Source organism: Salmo trutta, chromosome 37 (assembly GCF_901001165.1).
Source record: "Salmo trutta chromosome 37, fSalTru1.1, whole genome shotgun sequence".
In the NCBI taxonomy this organism is placed as follows: Eukaryota; Metazoa; Chordata; class Actinopteri; order Salmoniformes; family Salmonidae; genus Salmo; species Salmo trutta.
Genome location: NC_042993.1, coordinates 6,071,624 through 6,092,246, shown reverse-complemented (window position 1 = coordinate 6,092,246; position 20,623 = coordinate 6,071,624). Strand labels below are relative to the sequence as shown.

Sequence of the window (20,623 nt, the reverse complement as noted above, 5' to 3'; positions counted from 1 at the left end):
CGTTGTGAAGGCTACGGGGTGTCTAGTCGAGGACGTTGTGAAGGCTACGGGTGTCTAGTCGAGGACGTTGTGAAGGCTACGGGGTGTCTAGTCGAGGACGTTGTGAAGGCTACGGGTGTCTAGTCGAGGACGTTGTGAAGGCTACGGGGTGTCTAGTAGAGGACGGGTGAAGGCTACGGGGTGTCTAGTCGAGTACGGGTGAAGGCTACGGGGTGTCTAGTCGAGGACGGGTGAAGGCTACGGGGTGTCTAGTCGAGGACGGGTGAAGGCTACGGGGTGTCTAGTCGAGGACGGGTGAAGGCTACGGGGTGTCTAGTCGAGGACGGGTGAAGGCTACGGGGTGTCTAGTCGAGAACGAGAACGGGTGAAAGGCTACGGGGTGTCTAGTCGAGGACGTGTGAAGGCTACGGGGTGTCTAGTCGAGGACGTGTGAAGGCTACGGGGTGTCTAGTCGAGGACGGGTGAAGGCTACGGGGTGTCTAGTCGAGGACGGGTGAAAGGCTACGGGGTGTCTAGTCGAGGACGGGTGGAAGGCTACGGGGTGTCTAGTCGAGGACGGGTGAAGGCTACGGGTGTCTAGTCGAGGACGGGTGAAGGCTACGGGGTGTCTAGTCGAGGACGGGTGAAGGCTACGGGGTGTCTAGTCGAGGACGGGTGAAGGCTACGGGGTGTCTAGTCGAGGACGGGTGAAGGCTACGGGGTGTCTAGTCGAGGACGGGTGAAGGCTACGGGGTGTCTAGTCGAGGACGGGTGAAGGCTACGGGGTGTCTAGTCGAGGACGGGTGAAGGCTACGGGGTGTCTAGTCGAGGACGGGTGAAGGCTACGGGGTGTCTAGTCGAGGACGGGTGAAGGCTACGGGGTGTCTAGTCGAGGACGGGTGAGGCTACGGGGTTCTAGTCGAGGACGGGTGAAGGCTCCGGGTGTCTAGACGAGGACGGGTGAAGGCTACGGGGTGTCTAGTCGAGGACGGGTGAAGGCTACGGGGTGTCTAGTAGAGGACGGGGTGAGGGCTACGGGGTGTCTAGTAGAGGACGGGTGAAGGCTACGGGTGTCTAGTCGAGAACGGGTGAAGGCTACGGGGTGTCTAGTCGAGGACGGGTGAAGGCTACGGGTGTCTAGTCGAGGACGGTGAAGGCTACGGGGTGTCTAGTCGAGGACGGTGAAGGCTACGGGGTGTCTAGTAGAGACGTTGTGAGGGCTACGGGGTGTCTAGTAAGGACGGTGAAGGCTACGGGTGTCTAGTCGAGGACGGTGAAGGCTACGGGTGTCTAGTCGAGGACGGGTGAAGGCTACGGGGTGTCTAGTAGAGGACGGGTGAAGGCTACGGGGTGTCTAGTCGAGGACGGGTGAAGGCTACGGGGTGTCTAGTCGAGGACGGGTGAAGGCTACAGGGTGTCTAGTAGAGGACGGGTGAAGGCTACAGGGTGTCTAGTAGAGGACGGGTGAAGGCTACGGGGTGTCTAGTCGAGGACGGGTGAAGGCTACAGGCTGTCTAGTCGAGGACGGGTGAAGGCTACAGGGTGTCTAGTAGAGGACGGGTGAAGGCTACGGGGTGTCTAGTCGAGGACGGGTGAAGGCTACGGGGTGTCTAGTCGAGGACGTTGTGAAGGCTACGGGTGTCTAGTCGAGGACGTTGTGAAGGCTACAGGGTGTCTAGTCGAGGACGGGTGAAGGCTACAGGGTGTCTAGTAGAGGACGGGTGAAGGCTACGGGGTGTCTAGTCGAGGACGGGTGAAGGCTACGGGGTGTCTAGTAGAGGACGGGTGAAGGCTACGGGGTGTCTAGTGTTTTTGAACAGTAATATTCACTGGATGTACTTTATATTACCACCTTTAACTCCAGTCCTACTCTGCTCAGAATAACCAGCAGTCTTTATTTGACACCGGAAGATTATTATTCCATTATTTCATCTTCACTTATTTACGTAAGCTTCTTCAACAACAAAAAAACACAAACAGCCCAAAGACGAGTCCCGTGATAACAGCTTTATTTACATTAACAACTGACGAGCAGACAGACCACCAGGACAAAGATGTGAATGCAGAGGAGTACAAAATAATCCCTGAAAAACAAGCAGCCAGACTCCAGTCGTGTTAACGAAGGACACCATTCAGTTTCCTCCTCCACAATGCAACACAATTCTGAGTATTTCAGAACACCCAGCTGACATGAGCGATACCAACCACCATATAATGTTACTGAATACTAATCTGATTTAATACTGAATGCATCATCGTCTCATGTATTTAAGATCTGTTGTTGTCCATAAATGTTAACTACCACCAGTTTTTTTTTACGGAGTCTTTTGAGGACTTCTGTAGATTTAAAAACATCCCCAATGTGGTGTTGTTATAATTCAGTAGCAGTAACATTGAAAAAAACGCATTGTCATTGGTTACACTAATTGCACTGTTTGTCTACATAACCTGTTTCAAGTACTCATGACATCACCCTGAAGAAGGTAGTGATGCCGAAACGTTGGTCAATTCCCAATAAATTACTGGGAGTTTATATATGGAGTGTGAGACTTTATTTTGATAGCTTATAGTTTATTCGTTAGTCAGCACCTTTTTTCTGGGTGTGCGCCAGCTCATGTTTTTTAATCAGCATAAAAGGACTAACAAAACAATACATTCAATAGCTCCCTTTTTCAGAAAAATGTTTTTCATTTTCAGATGAATATTCTTCATCATCCCTAATTAATGGACAAGTCACTGTTCCTGTGTACGAGTTACAGTAAATGCAGGCAGTAGTATTCTTCCATGGCTACCTCACTTCCTGTGGCTGTCAAAGCCCATTTCCTGAATGCCTGCAGCATTTCCATGGTGACACCCCTTCCTTTAAAATAGTGTAAAAGCCCTTACACATGTGGTAAGCAAAGCTCTAAAACAAATATCTTAGAAAGTGAGAAGCTCATTCAGCTATAGAAAGTATGGTTAGAAAATTACAATTAGAAAAGTACAGGTTGTTCAAGAGTTCTCTTACATAAATATTTGCTCTGAGGGTAGGCTATAAAAGGCTTAGGTTTACAAGGTCAGAATAATACAGTAAAATACATCAGAATTTATGTCATGATGTAAATTCTGATTTATTTGAGTAAATACACTTTGTCTCCATCTTAACCTAAAGTATTTGTTGCACATCAATCACATTTTAGTAAACATTAAAAGGTGACATCCTAACAACCTGACAGTCAAAAGTGTTGTACTTGGCACTAGAGTGCAGTAAGCCCTTACAGATAAAGTAGCAGTAAATGTCAATGTGAGTTCCAGTGAAGGTAACTGTAACAGAAACCCATCTGGACCTTTCATTTAACTCTAGTGTTAAATGTTGTGTTCAAACTGACTGTAGGTTGCTCCTTGACGACAGGTCTCACAAATCACTCTGGCATCAATACATATGATAGGGTTGCATTCAAGTACCACAAAATAGGGGCAGTTATGAAAGTGTTGCAAAGCCAGTGGCTTGGGGAAGTGAACTTCTTTAGTGACGTTACGTTCAACGATGAATAAATAAAAGCTGTGTCTGTACACACAGTCTTTCATTTTCTGCACGTCCAAGCATACCTGCAGGGTGACATTTGGACTAGTTAACTTTTGAACTTCCATGGTAATTCAGCCCATAGTTCCTGGTCGTCTGCTGTCTTCCCCTCCTTCACCTAGCCACTGAAAATGTCCTCTCTTTGGCTTCCCACGATATGTCCCTCACCTCACCCGTTCATCCTCACATCATACCTAGAGAAAACAAAGCACTTTTAATACGGGAATAATAATCCTACAAAGTAAAAGTAAAATTGTAATAACTTGGCTAATATAGCTCTCAAGAGAACCCAGTCACTCACTCTCGGATGCTGTCGGGAATCTGTAGGTGTTCCATGGGGATGTACTCGGACAGCTCCTGCAGGCTGTGAATGAAGCGGATCTTCCGGCTGAACTTCTCACTGCGGAGGGCACAGAGAGGTCAGAGGTTAGAGTGAACATCAGCATGGTCAAGGCATAGGCATATGCTGTAGCTGGATCTTCACAACAGATGGAGTGGGACTCACTGAATCAGTGTGACTCGTTGAATCATCTTCTGAGGACAGATGTGGTTCAAATGAAATATGACTTTAATGGTTCTTCTCACCTGATGAAAGGCTTGACGACAGTGATGAGTGCTTTGATGTACCAGGCAGGGTGGACCACAAAGAGCCCCTTCAGGTCCTTCCTCAACCTGCCAGGAGAACCATCACCATGACTCCACACACATTACATTTACATGACTCATCCACATTATTCAGGGCGAGTTACAATACGTGTCAAATACGTAGGCGGAAACAACCACATGATATGAGTAACATAGTGGCTGAGGCAGATTCTCTGGATGGAACACGGCGAATGTCTGTGATTTCGTAAACGATCCCCTAGGCATGGGCAGAAACCTGACGTCAATGTCTGTTTCTCTGAGTCACATGAAGAAAATCATTCACTTAGACACCTCAGTAAACACCAGCCTTATTTGAATACAATAAGAATGTTCATCCTATGTGTAGTTCTCCTCTTAATGCCCTGGGAAGAGTGCCGTGATATACGGCTTTGAGACCTGACTGATGATATGACTCAAAAACTCACGGTCGCATAGCAACTGCATTTGCCTCCCTCCAAATTGAGCGCGTGAGGTAACGTCTGAGGGCTGGTTTTCTCAAAGACACCAGTGTCTGGAAATAGGTCTGGTCTCATCCAAGTTCACCAAAAGACATGCTACAGATGGAGGATCTAAATTGGATCACCCATTTGCAGGATAACGTTCCTGCAATGCAGGAATTTTTTTATGTAGTGTATTTGAGGTTTAAAAAGGCTTCTGACATTTTGATTTGATTTTCCCTCACGAAAAATATATCAACCCTTACACAAATGTCTATTAATTATAATCCACATAATAATTCACATTTCCGGTTGCTTCAAGATTATTTTCCTGTTGTAGCAAACTGGCTCAAATTAAGATCCTACATCTGTACCTTTGGCACTATAATTCCCTAAGGCAGGGTTTCCCAAACTCGATCCTGGGGGCCCCCCTGGGAGCAAGTTTTGTTTTTTGCCCTAACACTACACAGCTGATTCAAATAATCCAAGCTTGATGAGTTGGTTCTTTGAATCAGCTGTGTAGTGCCTGGGAAAAAAACAAACGTGCACCCGAGTTTGGGAAACAACGCCCTAAGGTATATTAGGAGCAAGATGGTCAACCTGACGTTTTTCATGAATATTGTCTTCAATTGAGAGGCCACTGTGGTATGCACAGTGAATGTGGTGGTTTATGTATGGGAATGTTATGTTGTGGAGTGTGGCCAGTGGCCAGGCATGCAGAGACTGAGCACTGAGCTGCCTTTATATGGACTATGGAAACATCTCAGTGATAAGGAGGACTACATTACAGTAGAACCAACAGCACAGATACAGTATGTGACAACTGGCAAATATACAGACACGTGGATATACTTTAATACATTTATTTTTGATTGGATTTGTATTATTGATATTGATTATTGTACTGCGATGTTGAGAGAGCCAGCACACAAGCATTTCACTGCACCTTTTATACCTGCTGGAAACTGTGTACGTGATGAATACAATTTGATTTTGCACACGCACACAGTCAGGGGTCAGAGGGTTATCTGAGGAATGTCCGGAGGGGGCACTTCCCTGTGGTAGAGATCCTCACAGCCCTGAATCATTACACTTCCCTGTGGTAGAGATCCTCACAGCCCTGAATCATTACACTTCCCTGTGGTAGAGATCCTCACAGCCCTGAATCATTACACTTCCCTGTGGTAGAGATCCTCACAGCCCTGAATAATTACACTACCCTGTGGTAGAGATCCTCACAGCCCTGAATCATTACACTACCCTGTGGTAGAGATCCTCACAGCCCTGAATCATTACACTTCCCTGTGGTAGAGATCCTCACAACCCTGAATCATTACACTTCCCTGTGGTAGAGATCCTCACAGCCCTGAATCATTACACTTCCCTGTGGTAGAGATCCTCACAGCCCTGAATAATTACACTACCCTGTGGTAGAGATCCTCACAGCCCTGAATCATTACACTACCCTGTGGTAGAGATCCTCACAGCCCTGAATCATTACACTACCCTGTGGTAGAGATCCTCACAGCCCTGAATCATTACACTACCCTGTGGTAGAGATCCTCACAGCCCTGAATCATTACACTACCCTGTGGTAGAGATCCTCACAGCCCTGAATCATTACACTTCCCTGTGGTAGAGATCCTCACAGCCCTGAATCATTACACTTCCCTGTGGTAGAGATCCTCACAGCCCTGAATCATTACACTACCCTGTGGTAGAGATCCTCACAGCCCTGAATCATTACACTACCCTGTGGTAGAGATCCTCACAGCCCTGAATCATTACACTACCCTGTGGTAGAGATCCTCACAGCCCTGAATCATTACACTACCCTGTGGTAGAGATCCTCACAGCCCTGAATCATTACACTTCCCTGTGGTAGAGATCCTCACAGCCCTGAATCTTTACACTACCCTGTGGTAGAGATCCTCACAGCCCTGAATCATTACACTACCCTATGGTAGAGATCCTCACAGCCCTGAATCATTACACTACCCTGTGGTAGAGATCCTCACAGCCCTGAATCTTTACACTACCCTGTGGTAGAGATCCTCACAGCCCTGAATCATTACACTACCCTGTGGTAGAGATCCTCACAGCCCTGAATCATTACACTTCCCTGTGGTAGAGATCCTCACAGCCCTGAATCATTACACTACCCTGTGGTAGAGATCCTCACAGCCCTGAATCATTACACTACCCTGTGGTAGAGATCCTCACAGCCCTGAATCTTTACACTACCCTGTGGTAGAGATCCTCACAGCCCTGAATCATTATACTACCCTGTGGTAGAGATCCTCACAGCCCTGAATCATTACACTTCCCTGTGGTAGAGATCCTCACAGCCCTGAATCATTACACTTCCCTGTGGTAGAGATCCTCACAGCCCTGAATCATTACACTTCCCTGTGGTAGAGATCCTCACAGCCCTGAATAATTACACTACCCTGTGGTAGAGATCCTCACAGCCCTGAATCATTACACTACCCTGTGGTAGAGATCCTCACAGCCCTGAATCATTACACTTCCCTGTGGTAGAGATCCTCACAACCCTGAATCATTACACTTCCCTGTGGTAGAGATCCTCACAGCCCTGAATCATTACACTTCCCTGTGGTAGAGATCCTCACAGCCCTGAATAATTACACTACCCTGTGGTAGAGATCCTCACAGCCCTGAATCATTACACTACCCTGTGGTAGAGATCCTCACAGCCCTGAATCATTACACTACCCTGTGGTAGAGATCCTCACAGCCCTGAATCATTACACTACCCTGTGGTAGAGATCCTCACAGCCCTGAATCATTACACTACCCTGTGGTAGAGATCCTCACAGCCCTGAATCATTACACTTCCCTGTGGTAGAGATCCTCACAGCCCTGAATCATTATACTTCCCTGTGGTAGAGATCCTCACAGCCCTGAATCATTACACTACCCTGTGGTAGAGATCCTCACAGCCCTGAATCATTACACTACCCTGTGGTAGAGATCCTCACAGCCCTGAATCATTACACTACCCTGTGGTAGAGATCCTCACAGCCCTGAATCATTACACTACCCTGTGGTAGAGATCCTCACAGCCCTGAATCATTACACTTCCCTGTGGTAGAGATCCTCACAGCCCTGAATCTTTACACTACCCTGTGGTAGAGATCCTCACAGCCCTGAATCATTACACTACCCTATGGTAGAGATCCTCACAGCCCTGAATCATTACACTACCCTGTGGTAGAGATCCTCACAGCCCTGAATCTTTACACTACCCTGTGGTAGAGATCCTCACAGCCCTGAATCATTACACTACCCTGTGGTAGAGATCCTCACAGCCCTGAATCATTACACTTCCCTGTGGTAGAGATCCTCACAGCCCTGAATCATTATACTACCCTGTGGTAGAGATCCTCACAGCCCTGAATCATTACACTACCCTGTGGTAGAGATCCTCACAGCCCTGAATCTTTACACTACCCTGTGGTAGAGATCCTCACAGCCCTGAATCATTATACTACCCTGTGGTAGAGATCCTCACAGCCCTGAATCATTACACTTCCCTGTGGTAGAGATCCTCACAGCCCTGAATCATTATACTTCCCTGTGGTAGAGATCCTCACAGCCCTGAATCAATACACTACCCTGTGGTAGAGATCCTCACAGCCCTGAATCATTATACTACCCTGTGGTAGAGATCCTCACAGCCCTGAATCATTACACTACCCTGTGGTAGAGATCCTCACAGCCCTGAATCATTATACTTTCCTGTGGTAGAGATCCTCACAGCCCTGAATCATTACACTACCCTGTGGTAGAGATCCTCACAGCCCTGAATCATTACACTACCCTGTGGTAGAGATCCTCACAGCCCTGAATCATTACACTACCCTGTGGTAGAGATCCTCACAGCCCTGAATCATTATACTTTCCTGTGGTAGAGATCCTCACAGCCCTGAATCATTACACTTCCCTGTGGTAGAGATCCTCACAGCCCTGAATCATTACACTACCCTGTGGTAGAGATCCTCACAGCCCTGAATCATTACACTACCCTGTGGTAGACATCCTCACAGCCCTGAATCATTACACTACCCTGTGGTAGAGATCCTCACAGCCCTGAATCATTACACTTCCCTGTGGTAGAGATCCTCACAGCCCTGAATCATTACACTTCCCTGTGGTAGAGATCCTCACAGCCCTGAATCATTACACTACCCTGTGGTAGAGATCCTCACAGCCCTGAATCATTACACTACCCTGTGGTAGAGATCCTCACAGCCCTGAATCATTATACTACCCTGTGGTAGAGATCCTCACAGCCCTGAATCATTATACTACCCTGTGGTAGAGATCCTCACAGCCCTGAATCATTACACTACCCTGTGGTAGAGATCCTCACAGCCCTGAATCATTATAGCATTCCTGTGATATTCCACACGAGGGGAGGAGAAGCAGAGATAGGGCAGGAATAAGAGCCCCCCCATTACATCCTCCCATTCTGTCCAATACCTGGACCACAGCAGTGCTATACAGAGAACCATAGGGCCACTTGCCCCCTCCTCTGGACTCTTTCAGTACAACAGCAGAGGGAACCTTGTGAGAGAAAGAGCAAGAAGAACGTACTGTACCTTCTGTCAATGGAGGTGTAACACTGTCGCAGCCATTTGATGGCAGGCATCTTATTCCTGGGAGCCATGCTGCACAGGTACACCATGACATAGCCTTCTGACACCATCAGGTCCAGCGTCCCCACTATGTACCTGCACCGTACACACACACCCAAATAAGAAACAAAAGAACTTTGATTGTCATCTTTAATTGAGACCTCAACACCAGAGGGTGTTTGTCCGTCTACACTGACCTGAAGAGATTGTCCATGACGTACTCATAGTTCTCCACCGTGTTCTCTGGTAGGTAACAGGAGGAGAACGTGATGATGGCATTCATAGCCTCCCCGTAATAACCTAGGAAACAGAGGCATACCTCATGAGATACAGCACATGTATATCACATAGAATTACATAGCGAAGAATGACAAGTTCCAACTGTGGGAGTATAGACGGAGTACATGTTGAACGGCTACTGTGTTAAGTTTTTATTTACCTTTATTTAACTAGGCAAGTCAGTTAAGAACAAATTATTATTTACAATGACTCCCTACCCCGGCCAAACCCAGACGACGCGGGGACAATTGTGCGCCACCCTGTGGGAATCCCAATCACGGCCGGAAGCGATGCAGCCTGGATTCGAACCAGGGACTGCAGTGACACCTCTTGCACTGAGATGCCGTGCGTTAGATCGCTGCGCCACTCGGGAGCAACCATACCCCGTTCAAAGGCACTTAAATCTTTTGTCTTTCCCATTCACCCTCTGAATGGCACACACACACAATCCATGTCTCAATTGTCTCAAGGCTGAAAAATCCTACTTTAACCTGGCTCCTCCCCTTCATCTACACTGATTGAAGTGGTTTTAACAAGTGACATCAATAAGGGATCATAGCTTTCACCTGGGTTCACCTGGTCAGTCTATGTCATGGGAAGAGCAGTTCTTAATGTTTTGTATATCAGATAGAATTACATAGTGCAACTGAAAATCATTCCCTTTCACTGAGGCCTGTCATTTTTAGCAAATGCATAAAGTGGGAGCTACACAACAGATGCTGAGTCATATGCACTCAGCTGGACTCAGTTATGGAAGCTTTGACTTTACAGGCTGGTCAAGTAGCTACTTGACAGTCATCTTCAGCTGTGTCTCACCTCCGTGGGAGAGCACCTGGAGGTATGGCTCCAGGACACTCATGTTGACGTGGTACTCCTGTCCTGCGACGCAGAACCTTCTCCAGCGGCGCCCCCTGTTGTCCACCTGGTCTAGCTCCATGGAGCCCATCTCTGCCTGCTCCATCACCGAGGTGCCTGAGACACCATCCTCCCCCCGGCCCAGCCGCGGCAGGTCATCTGGAGGGTCATCAGAGGTCAGATGAAGGTCAAGAATAGTGGGATTAGATTGTGCAAGCATCATACCATTCCATTTCAGAATGGAATAGAAGAATACTATGTTCCAAATTGGAATTTCTCTCTCTCACACTCTCTTTCCTACTTTCTCTGTTTTCTGACCTCCCAGTACAGTTCATTCTACCCCCACACCCCCTCAGTCTCTCTCCCCACCCTCATACCTCCCACTCTTGCTTTCACCTTCCCACTCCAGTTTGTGCAAACCGTCTTTCTCTGTCATTCTTCCACTCCAGTTCTCTCTCACCCTCCCACTCCAGTTCTCTCTCACCCTCCCACTCCAGTTCTCTCTCACCCTCCCACTCCAGTTCTTGTCTCCTCTCTCACCCTCCCACTCCAGTTCTCTATCACCCTCCCACTCCAGTTCTCTCTCACCCTCCCACTCCAGTTCTTGTCTCCTCTCTCATCCTCCCACTCCAGTTCTTGTCTCCTCTCTCACCCTCCCACTCCAGTTCTTGTCTCCTCTCTCACCCTCCCACTCCAGTTCTCTCTCACCCTCCCACTCCAGTTCTTGTCTCTTCTCTCACCCTCCCACTCCAGTTCTTGTCTCTTCTCTCACCCTCCCACTCCAGTTCTTGTTTCTTCTCTCACCCTCCCACTCCAGTTCTTGTCCCCTCTCTCACCCTCCCACTCCAGTTCTTGTCTCCTCTCTCACCCTCCCACTCCAGTTCTTGTTTCTTCTCTCACCCTCCCACTCCAGTTCTTGTCTCCTCTCTCACCCTCCCACTCCAGTTCTTGTTTCTTCTCTCACCCTCCCACTCCAGTTCTTGTCCCCTCTCTCACCCTCCCACTCCAGTTCTTGTCTCCTCTCTCACCCTCCCACTCCAGTTCTTGTCTCCTCTCTCACCCTCCCACTCCAGTTCTTGTCTCCTCTCTCACCCTCCCACTCCAGTTCTTGTCTCCTCTCTCACCCTCCCACTCCAGTTCTTGTCTCCTCTCTCACCCTCCCACTCCAGTTCTTGTCTCCTCTCTCACCCTCCCACTCCAGTTCTTGTCTCCTCTCTCACCCTCCCACTCCAGTTCTTGTCTCCTCTCTCACCCTCCCACTCCAGTTCTTGTTTCTTCTCTCACCCTCCCACTCCAATTCGTGCATGCTGTCAGGGAAGTTGCAGGACTCGCTGTCCGAGGGCGTCTCCAGGGCCTCCAGGTTGATGTCCAGCTCTGTGTCATCTTCGTCGGGTGAGAGGGCGGCGGCAGAGTACCCGGTGTCCCCCGACTTCACGCTGCGGTCCGCTGAGTCGGTGCGGGACAGGGTCAGGCTGAGGGTGGGCGCCACCAGACGCTTCTTCCTTATGGGGTTTTCTGACAGGGCCAGGCTGGTGGGTGGAGCTGGGGGAGTAGCACACACACAGGTATTGTGGGATATGGTGCAGTACTTTTGGAATTAGGCCTTTGCAGACATATGGGTATTAGGGATTTACCTGGTCTCTCTGCATTTTCTCCTGGGGTCTCAGGACTATGGGCATCTTCAGGAAGAGGTCTAGGGGGGAATACAAAATACTTGAAAAAACTTAGTACTGCTTTCTTACCCGTTCCTAACCAAAAAGCTTTCTTTGCAGGGACCTCAAATATTGTTTAAGATTGTCATGGTGAACAGGCTGGGGTTTCCAGTTCATGTGGTCAGGGGGTAAGGTTAAAGGTCAGGGTTAGGTTTGTCTCTGACCTGGGGAACTCCTCATCCTGCCATTCCTCCCTCAGCTCCATGTCCTGGATGTAGGAAGCAGCCTTCGCCCCCTCTGGACTCCTACAGAACAGACAGCATATCACAGTACATTCAATAGTCTTCAAATCCTTTGCTGTACATGCTGTAATAATCAAAGATTCAACAACAGTCTATAGTCCTTAAGAGCTCAAATAAGACAAAGTCTGACAGACACTGATGAAGGCCACTGCCCAAACGCATGTACCGTGTTTTTAATGTGATGATGCCAAATTAATAAAGTCTTATTTGTAAAGTGCCTGTCCAACATTACGCACGAATCACAAGGTCGAACCATTGCCATATGTTCATTGGTCACCAGGGGAGAACGACTCCCCCCTCTCATTGAAACCAAGGAAGTTCAAGGCCGACTGTGGTACTGCAGGCATTGTTAGCAGAAACAGGATTATAGGGATGGGCATTTTACATTTTTTGATTGTTCTAGTACTCGCATAATGTGCATTTATCTATATGCCACCAGTGTGAAACAATACCTAATTTATCATAACCATTAGTGCTATATAAGATGAATTTATTGACACTGTAAAATCAACTGGTTATATTATATGGTGGAACACAATCTTCAAAAAGGCAGTAACCTCAGCAGTGGCACTTGCATAGAAGCCTATGGCTGTGCAATGGCATAGCATTGTTTTGCTTATTTAACAGACAAGCCACTCTTACTTCCCGAGCCCTTATCACAGTCAATTCACACCTTGCAAGCAAGCACCCGCCCCACACACACACACACACGCACACTGAGAAGAGTCCTCAAGCTCTCCCTCAGCTCACTCCAGTGCTCAGAGAGTACACAGACACAATCACGTCCAAGTGCAGAAGAGTGAGAGAGAAAAACTAACAATGTAGAAGCTTGCAACTTGTCTTACTCCATGTGTGTCCTCTGGCTGTCATTGGTCTAGACTGCCTCTGCCAGTGGACACACTTGACAAGGTTTCAGGACCACTGCAAGAGTCAAACAGCACCCTCTGTGACTGTGCCTCCAGTACTCCATGGAAGAGTGGTTCACAAAGTGGCCAACACACCCTTAGACCCACCAGCTGCATGCATAATGCATGCACCCTTGGCACATATGTACAGTATGTCTGCTGATCACTTCCCTATATTGCATTTACGTTTCATTAGTCATATGAATTAGACTTTACGGACCGTAAAAGGAAATTGGGCTTTTAAAGTAATGACGTTCATATAGCATCACACTGTAAAGACATACAGATAGACTCATTTGTAAACTGTCATAAAGGGGGATAGTCTTGGTTTAGAAGACCACCAGCTGTCACTTAAAAATTAAAACTGAGTGATAAGCAAATGCTAGATGCACCAATAAATTGGCAATGATAAAATAATTATAATAGGTCCAACTGTAGGCCCTATATAGAAAGAAATGAAGAATCGTGAAACTACAGTAAGTTTATCCATATAGTTTAAGCACTTTGTGTCATTACACAGTATTAGCATGTAGTAAACTAACTTTACACAACTGTATTCAAGCCGTCAACTGGATTATACATTGCTTCCACATCAGCTTCCCGTCTCCAACCTAGTTCTACAGTAGTTACACAATGCCTTTGTAAAGATAGACTCACCGATACGCAAAGCAACTGAGCATAGCCTACCTTTCACCCTTTCCTCTGTATAAACGCGCACTCATGCAGACATCACGATTAAAAGATGAATAAAAAAAAAACGTTAAAAAAATGTTGATCAAGAAGATAAGTCATTTAAAAGTCGTCAATTGTAAACACTCCGACGTTCGCACAAGTACAGTGTTCTGACGACCCAACCACACAGCAAACAATACATTAGCTTAGCCAATCAGAGGGCTTTGTACGTGCTCGGCTGGTGACACGTTCACCACACCTGAGTGACTGAGAACTTTCTGATCTATCACTCATCGCAACTGGTAAACACATCAAAATGAGCAGATCCGTAGAGAAATAGTTGAGTATCTCAATGCAGCAGAGTCTCAAACTCTTACCACACTGAAAGGAAACACATTTCGGCAACAATAACAGTTCCTGTTTACTCAACTATCATAAAAAATGGTATTGCCTTCTCCTGATTAGTTTTTTTACGAGAATGACATCAATATATCCATCTCGAGCCTGTATGTGTATGGTTTGATGAGTCAACCCAGCTGAACTCGTGACAGTAAGGTTTAGCTGCGTTGGTTTGTGAGATGTGGTCTGAGTATAAACTCATTATATATTTGATTATATAAAATGTGGGCGTCCCGTTATGACATGATCGTTGTGGCACTGAATACCTGAACATCTTGTGAGATTGGAACATAGGGGGTTTACAGGGTGTGTGTATGCGTTTGTGTGTGTCTCTGTGTTGCAACCAACCAGTGAACAGATCTCAACTCAATTGAACACTTACGGGAGATTCTGAGCGCTCATGAGACAGCGTTTCCCACCACCATCTACAAAACACCAAATTATGCAATGTCTCGTTGAATAATGGTGTCTCCATCCCTCCAATTGAGTTCCAGACACTTGTAGAATCTATGCCAAGGCGCATTGAAGCTGTTCTGGCTCGTGGTGCCCAACGCAACATTAAGACACGTTTGGTGTATTTTGGCAGGTACCTGTAGACGCGTGTAAAAAAGCTGTTAATAGCTGCTCGTGGTGGGAAGGGAAGACAACCTCTGTGTTCTTGCATTGTTCCCGATGAAGCATGCCCAGGGTGTATAGTCTATCTTCCATTGTACTCTATGTTAAGGAAACCTGATCTTGTGATGGCCACGGCCTGTCGAGGCGGTTATTGAAGCCTCTGCCTATAAGAGGACAGGAGTAGATAGCGGGGATTAACCTAACGCAAAGAAAACTCCGATTCAAACTCTTTTGATACTCCTTGTCTCCACGTTGTCTCCCTTTTGTTGCGAACTCTGAGTCGGTTCGTAACAAGTGGGAGCTCGTCCGGGATTTTGAACGGATTGTGTTTGGGAGAAAACGTGGAGTTGATGTTAAATTCTGTAGGTGCTTTGTTTGTATATTTTGTTAATTTGAGTTTGGTGCTCAGTACTGGTTGCTTTTGTTTGTTTGGTTTGTGTGCTGTGTTGGACAGAGTACATTGGTTAGTTTCCAGGCCCTGCCTAGCCTGGAAACTCTTGCTCTACTCGCTGTTGGGACGTTGGTCTGAGGACGTGAGTGCAATCAGCTGTGTACCTCAGTGGGAGATTTGGATAGGGTAGTGAACCTTACCACCAGGAGCTATAGCCTTTTCCCCCTGATAGGCTTAGCGACGTTTCATTTTGGAATATGTTGGGCATTGTTAATGTTTGTTATTTTTGTGTGGTGTCTGTGGACTGAGCAGTTGTCTCGGGGGCACATCCGTGGCTTGGTGGAATCTACCAGCGTGCTGGGGGGTTACTTCCTTGCCATCGGGCTACAGTGCATAATTACCCACCGCACATCTGCATGAAGACTAGGGTTGAGTTATTGTAGGTTTTGGGGAAGCTCCATATCTCATCTCTTTTCTGTGGTGCCCGGTGTGATTGTATTTTCTCTTGTTGTGGTCTGGTGTGCTCAGCAGAGGGGTTGAGTGAGTGTTTTTTTCTCTCTGACTATGGCGTCTAATGTAGACGAGTTCATTCGCTTTCCATCAGAGGAACTGTTAGACTTCTGTACTAAAGAACAGCTGTTGACGGTTGCTGAACACTACAAGGTTGAAATTAGTGATCAACGTCTAAAAAATTCTATTAGGTTGATATTGAAGGCCAATCTGATGGAGAGTGGTATTCTTGACGTTACCACTGGGGCAGCCTCTGCTGAGGACTCGCGGTCTCCCCGATATGTCACAATTACCGCTCCATCGGTTAGTCCTAGTGGTCTTTTTGAACAGCAGAAAGAGCTGCTTCTGTTACAGCTAGAGCATGATCGTGTAAAATATGAGAAGGAATTGGAATTTAAACAGGATATGGAGCGTGCTAAAATCAAGCTGCGTCTAGAGTTGGTTAGAGAAGGAAAGCTCTCAGGGGAGAGTTTGCTCTGGGAAGGTGACGCAGATTTACTTAGGAGTCGTTCCTCTTTTGGTCGTGCCCCGGACACATTTGACATTGTTGGGAATTTACGGTTGTTGCCTCAGTTTAATGAAAAGGACCCTGAGACATTCTTTTCGTTGTTTGAGCGTGTTGCTGACGCTAGGAGTTGGCCTGATTCTGACCAAACTTTAATGTTGCAGTGTGTTGACTGGTAAAGCGCAGGAAGCATATTCAGCTCTTAGTGTGACCGACAGTGTCCGTTATAATAAGGTTAAAACGTCTGTGTTACAGATTTACGAATTGGTTCCTGAGGCTTACCGCCAACGATTTAGAACTTTAAAAAGGGATGATAAGCAGACTCATGTTGAGTTTGCGCGAAAATTATCTTCAGTTTAATCGCTGGTGTTCCGCCTCTGCAGTTATGACTTTCCAAGGGCTGTGTGAGCTGATTATGTAAGAGCAATTTAAGAACACAATCCCTGATCGTATAGCGACGTACATTAACGAAAAGTAAAGACTGTCGCTGAAGCTGTGGTTTTGGCGGACGAATATGTTTTGACTCACGTGTTTTTGCAGAACCCCGTATTCGGAGTGAGTGGAGACGTTCGGAGAGGTTTGGGCCTCGCTCACAGAGATACTCTGGTTCACGGGCAGAGTTTCATTCAACGAGGGTTGAGCCTGACTCCCGTGGTAAAACTGACTTTGGTCAAGAGTGTCACTACTGTCAAGGCTCAGGTCATTGGAAAAACGAATGTCCGGTTCTCAGGGCTAGGGGTAAATTCAGTACGTGTGCTAACGTTAAATTTAGGCCTACGGCGTTAGCTGCGCCTGTTCCACATCAGGTCACTGATGTGTCACCACATGTGAAAGTCCATATTGATCCAGACTATTTACCTTTCATTACGGAGGGTTTTGTGTCTATGTTAGGAAGTAAGAACCTAGTGCCAGTGAAGATCCTAAGAGACACAGGTGCCTCGGAATCGTTTGTGCTGGAATCTGTGTTACCCTTCTCTGCTGAGACTGATTCGGGGAATAGTGTTCTAATTAGGGGAATAGGTTGAACACTCTGTCAGTTCCATTGCATAAACTGATATTGGATTGTGGACTGGTGAAAGGTGAGGTTGTTGTGGGGGTGCGTCCTTCATTGCCTATTGAGGGTATCGACGTTATCCTTGGGAATAACTTGGCTGGTGAGCGTGTGTGGCCTGTCGTGTCTCCATCTCTAGTGGTTTCCACTAAACCATCAGTTGTAGGGATTCCTGATGAGAGTGCGCAGTTTCCCAGCGGTGTTCTCTGCGGGTGCAGTGACGCGGTCTGAGTCATGGTGACCTGGTCCCTGCTCCGGTAAATGAGAATACCACAAAGACGTCTGTTACTGTTTTCCCTGTTATCCCGTTATCTGTATCCCGCTCCGATCTAATCGATGCGCAACGGACTGACCCCACATTAGAAGAGTTGCGTGACCAAATTGTGCCTGTGGAACAGTTGGGAGATGTCGCACATGGTTATTCTCCAAGAGGATGTTCTGATGAGAAAGTGGGAGTCTACAGAGGACGTTAAACCTGTTCGTTTGGCTGATACCGTTACTTCCCTTGGTTATTGTAATGCTAGGTCTGTGCATGAGGACTAAAATGTTCCTGGTCCCGATGATTGCATACAGCAGGGTAGATTGAAAAATTCAGAGACAGGATATTTTGGATAGCCCTCTTACTCAGCTACCTGTTGATGGGCGGAAAGAGATGGTTGGTCTGATTCGGAAAATTCCAGGTTTGTTTTCTGATACACCTACACGTACAAACTTGATAGAGCAAGATATTGACTTTGGAGATGCTGACCTCATTCGTCAGCGGTTCTATAGACTTTCTGTAGAGAAACTGCGTTGTCTGGATGCTGAGGTCAGGTACATGCTGGAGAGTAAGATAGCAGAGCCTTATTTCTCCAGTTGGGCTTCTCCCTGTATCTTGGTCAGTAAACCGGATGGAACGGACCACCGTAAGGTAAACGGAGTCACTAAGCCAGATTCATTTCCTCTTCCTCGGATGGAGGACTGCGTTGATCAGGTCGGCGCAGCTAAGTTTGTGAGCAAATTTGACCTGTTAAAGGGCTACTGGCAGGTGCCACTGACGAGTAGGGCACGTGAAATCTCTGCTTTTATCACACCCTCTGGTCTGTACTCGTATTCGGTTATGAGAGGAGTGACTATGAATCGTTGAGGAGTGACTATGAACCGTTGGGAGATGTTTGTAGCTGATGTGGTCTCTCGTGTGCCCTGTTCCTGAGTGTTATGTGACTGACCATTGTTTGGTTTTGTCATGTTCTAACTTTCCTGTCTGTTCCCTCCTGGTCTTGTGTTCTTCTTTCCTCTTAAACGTTGCTTCCTGTACACAAAGGTTGCTGAGGTCTGGGGAGAAGGAGTTTGGCTGGGGCAAGTGGAAGGTGAACATGTAACCTCATCAATTTGGGACGCAGAGGCTGTGTCAATTTGGGACGCAGGGGCTGTGTCAATTTGGGACGCAGGGGCTGTGTCAATTTGGGACGCAGAGGCTGGTACGTTGTTCCGGGGCCCTTGTTGGTCCCCGGTTTTATGGGGGGGGTGACGACCCTCCCACTCTGTCTGCCGTATTTTCTCTTTGCTCTTGTTCCTTATTAGGATGCCGGTGGGCGGAGTTGGAAGGGTCGTCAGCTACATGGGCCCGGGTGTGTCCCAGGATAAAGGCACCTCTTCCACATTCATTGGGGAGACTCTCTCCATGCAGACACACTATGGTTTATTTGTATATAGGTTACTTTAGTTAATAAATATATATTTTGTTATTCCTTGTCTCCACGTTGTCTCCCTTTTTCTGAGCCGGTTCGTAACATTTCCAACAGCATTATAATGTCAAAATATGTTCCTTCATCACCAAATATGGAGTTTCGCTGAGCAACTCTCATTTACTCCCGTTACAGCCGGTATGTAGCCTACTTCCAAAAAGCAATGGAAAAAATGCCTCTTCAACTCCAATACCTCTAATCTAGCTATACCTCCTACTCCAATCTATCCACCTCCGGCAGATAGACTGATGACAATATACAGAAGAAGGGATATGGAAGGAATTCGGAGGCAACTAATGATGACATCAGAGATACAGTGGCAGTCTTTCTGTACCTCGCAGTACAAGATCAGTATGTTTCATTCCAATTACCGGTATATTAATTATAGGCCTAAACCAAATGTCTATATAGTGGCATTATTACTTCACCCCAGACACTGTTCGTGAATCCTGTCAACAGCTCACAAAATACAGTGGTGGAAGTTTCCCTTTAGTCCATGTACATCTTAGTTATAAAACAAACATTGGCAATTACTAAGCTTATGCATGAATCAAAAGCTTTGTCAGCTTTGCAACGCCAGCGATTCAGCACTGAGGAAGTCATTAGAGCAGAGACTCCCAGGACGGATGCCATCTTTATCGTCACTACTGGCCTGGTTAGTGTCAGAGTGGCTTGTGATTTCCCATTTCTCCTTTTGTTAACCCCTGTCCATTGTCCAGAGAGCAGGTCATATGACATGGAGTCTTGAGGGGTGTAAAGGAGATGGATACAACACTCACAATTCTATACTCCATCATTCTATACTCCATCTTTCAATACTCCATCTAGCAATTGAAATTCACTACTCCATCTTTCCCTCTAGCAATTGAAATGAGCTGAAACACTGATACCACTTAGTTTTTGTTTCAGGAAACCCACACCGCTATGAGCGTCACTTCACATTTGTTACACACACTGGTTGTGAAACTATGGGTTTCCACAGAATAAAGTAGCACAGTGGTAGATACATTCAGTTTAATCACTTACCCATTTAGCATGTACTGGTCCCCCTGGTCTGTATAGGTCCCCATATCGTCCACCCTGTGAGTGAGATCAGATGATTATTACAGCACTGAATGGGTACCTCCAGGAACTAGTGTTTCTGGCAAAACAAGACAGCCTGCTGGCTCATCTGCCTTTCTCATGAGGAAGTCTGATGTGGGTGTGTTTGTGTCAGTGAATTCACCCTCTTCCTGTCCCTACAGGTTTTTCTGCATTTCAGCAGGACCTGTTGTGGTTGCTTCCCTATTGCCTAAGGCTAAGCTCACCTGGGCAGCTATGGTGCTTAGTCGTCAGATTGAAACATGTTTAGCTAGAGCCTCGCAGATAGAAATGCACTGCATAGAATAAACAAACATTTGTACTCTGCATAATGGAGGCTTGTCCATTTCTATCTGCAGTGTTCTAAACATTGCATCCCATTGAATGTGCCTCAGT

General features: G+C 46.8%; 1 protein-coding gene across 3 annotated transcripts; it reads right to left on the bottom strand.

The window, feature by feature from the left end:
• Positions 1-1,971: 1,971 nt before the first annotated feature.
• LOC115176349 (BCL2/adenovirus E1B 19 kDa protein-interacting protein 2) lies at positions 1,972-20,328 on the bottom strand. Of its 3 annotated transcripts, none has more exons than XM_029736276.1 (10): positions 20,174-20,328; positions 12,295-12,375; positions 12,053-12,111; positions 11,703-11,960; positions 10,380-10,577; positions 9,482-9,584; positions 9,249-9,380; positions 4,127-4,213; positions 3,843-3,941; positions 1,972-3,735 (listed from the first exon to the last, which is right to left on the bottom strand). In XM_029736276.1, the coding sequence occupies exons 1-10, from the start codon at positions 20,215-20,217 to the stop codon at positions 3,711-3,713; spliced, it is 1,086 nt and encodes a 361-aa protein (XP_029592136.1). In that variant the 5' UTR covers positions 20,218-20,328; the 3' UTR covers positions 1,972-3,710. The 3 variants fall into 3 exon arrangements, with proteins under 3 accessions (XP_029592136.1, XP_029592138.1, XP_029592137.1); XM_029736278.1 differs by lacking the exon at positions 20,174-20,328 and adding an exon at positions 16,898-17,018; XM_029736277.1 differs by lacking the exon at positions 20,174-20,328 and adding an exon at positions 13,965-14,303.
• Positions 20,329-20,623: the final 295 nt, after the last annotated feature.

Excerpts from the sequence above, each read along its gene's own strand:
- LOC115176349 (XM_029736276.1), bottom strand. The coding sequence starts at position 20,217 with ATGGGGACCTATACAGACCAGGGGGACCAGTACATGCTAAATGG. Across the intron at positions 4,214-9,248 it reads TACACCTCCATTGACAGAAG|GTTGAGGAAGGACCTGAAGG; the intron begins GTACAGTACGTT and ends TTCTCCTGGCAG. Across the intron at positions 3,736-3,842 it reads ATTCCCGACAGCATCCGAGA|GTATGATGTGAGGATGAACG; the intron begins GTGAGTGACTGG and ends TGTTTTCTCTAG.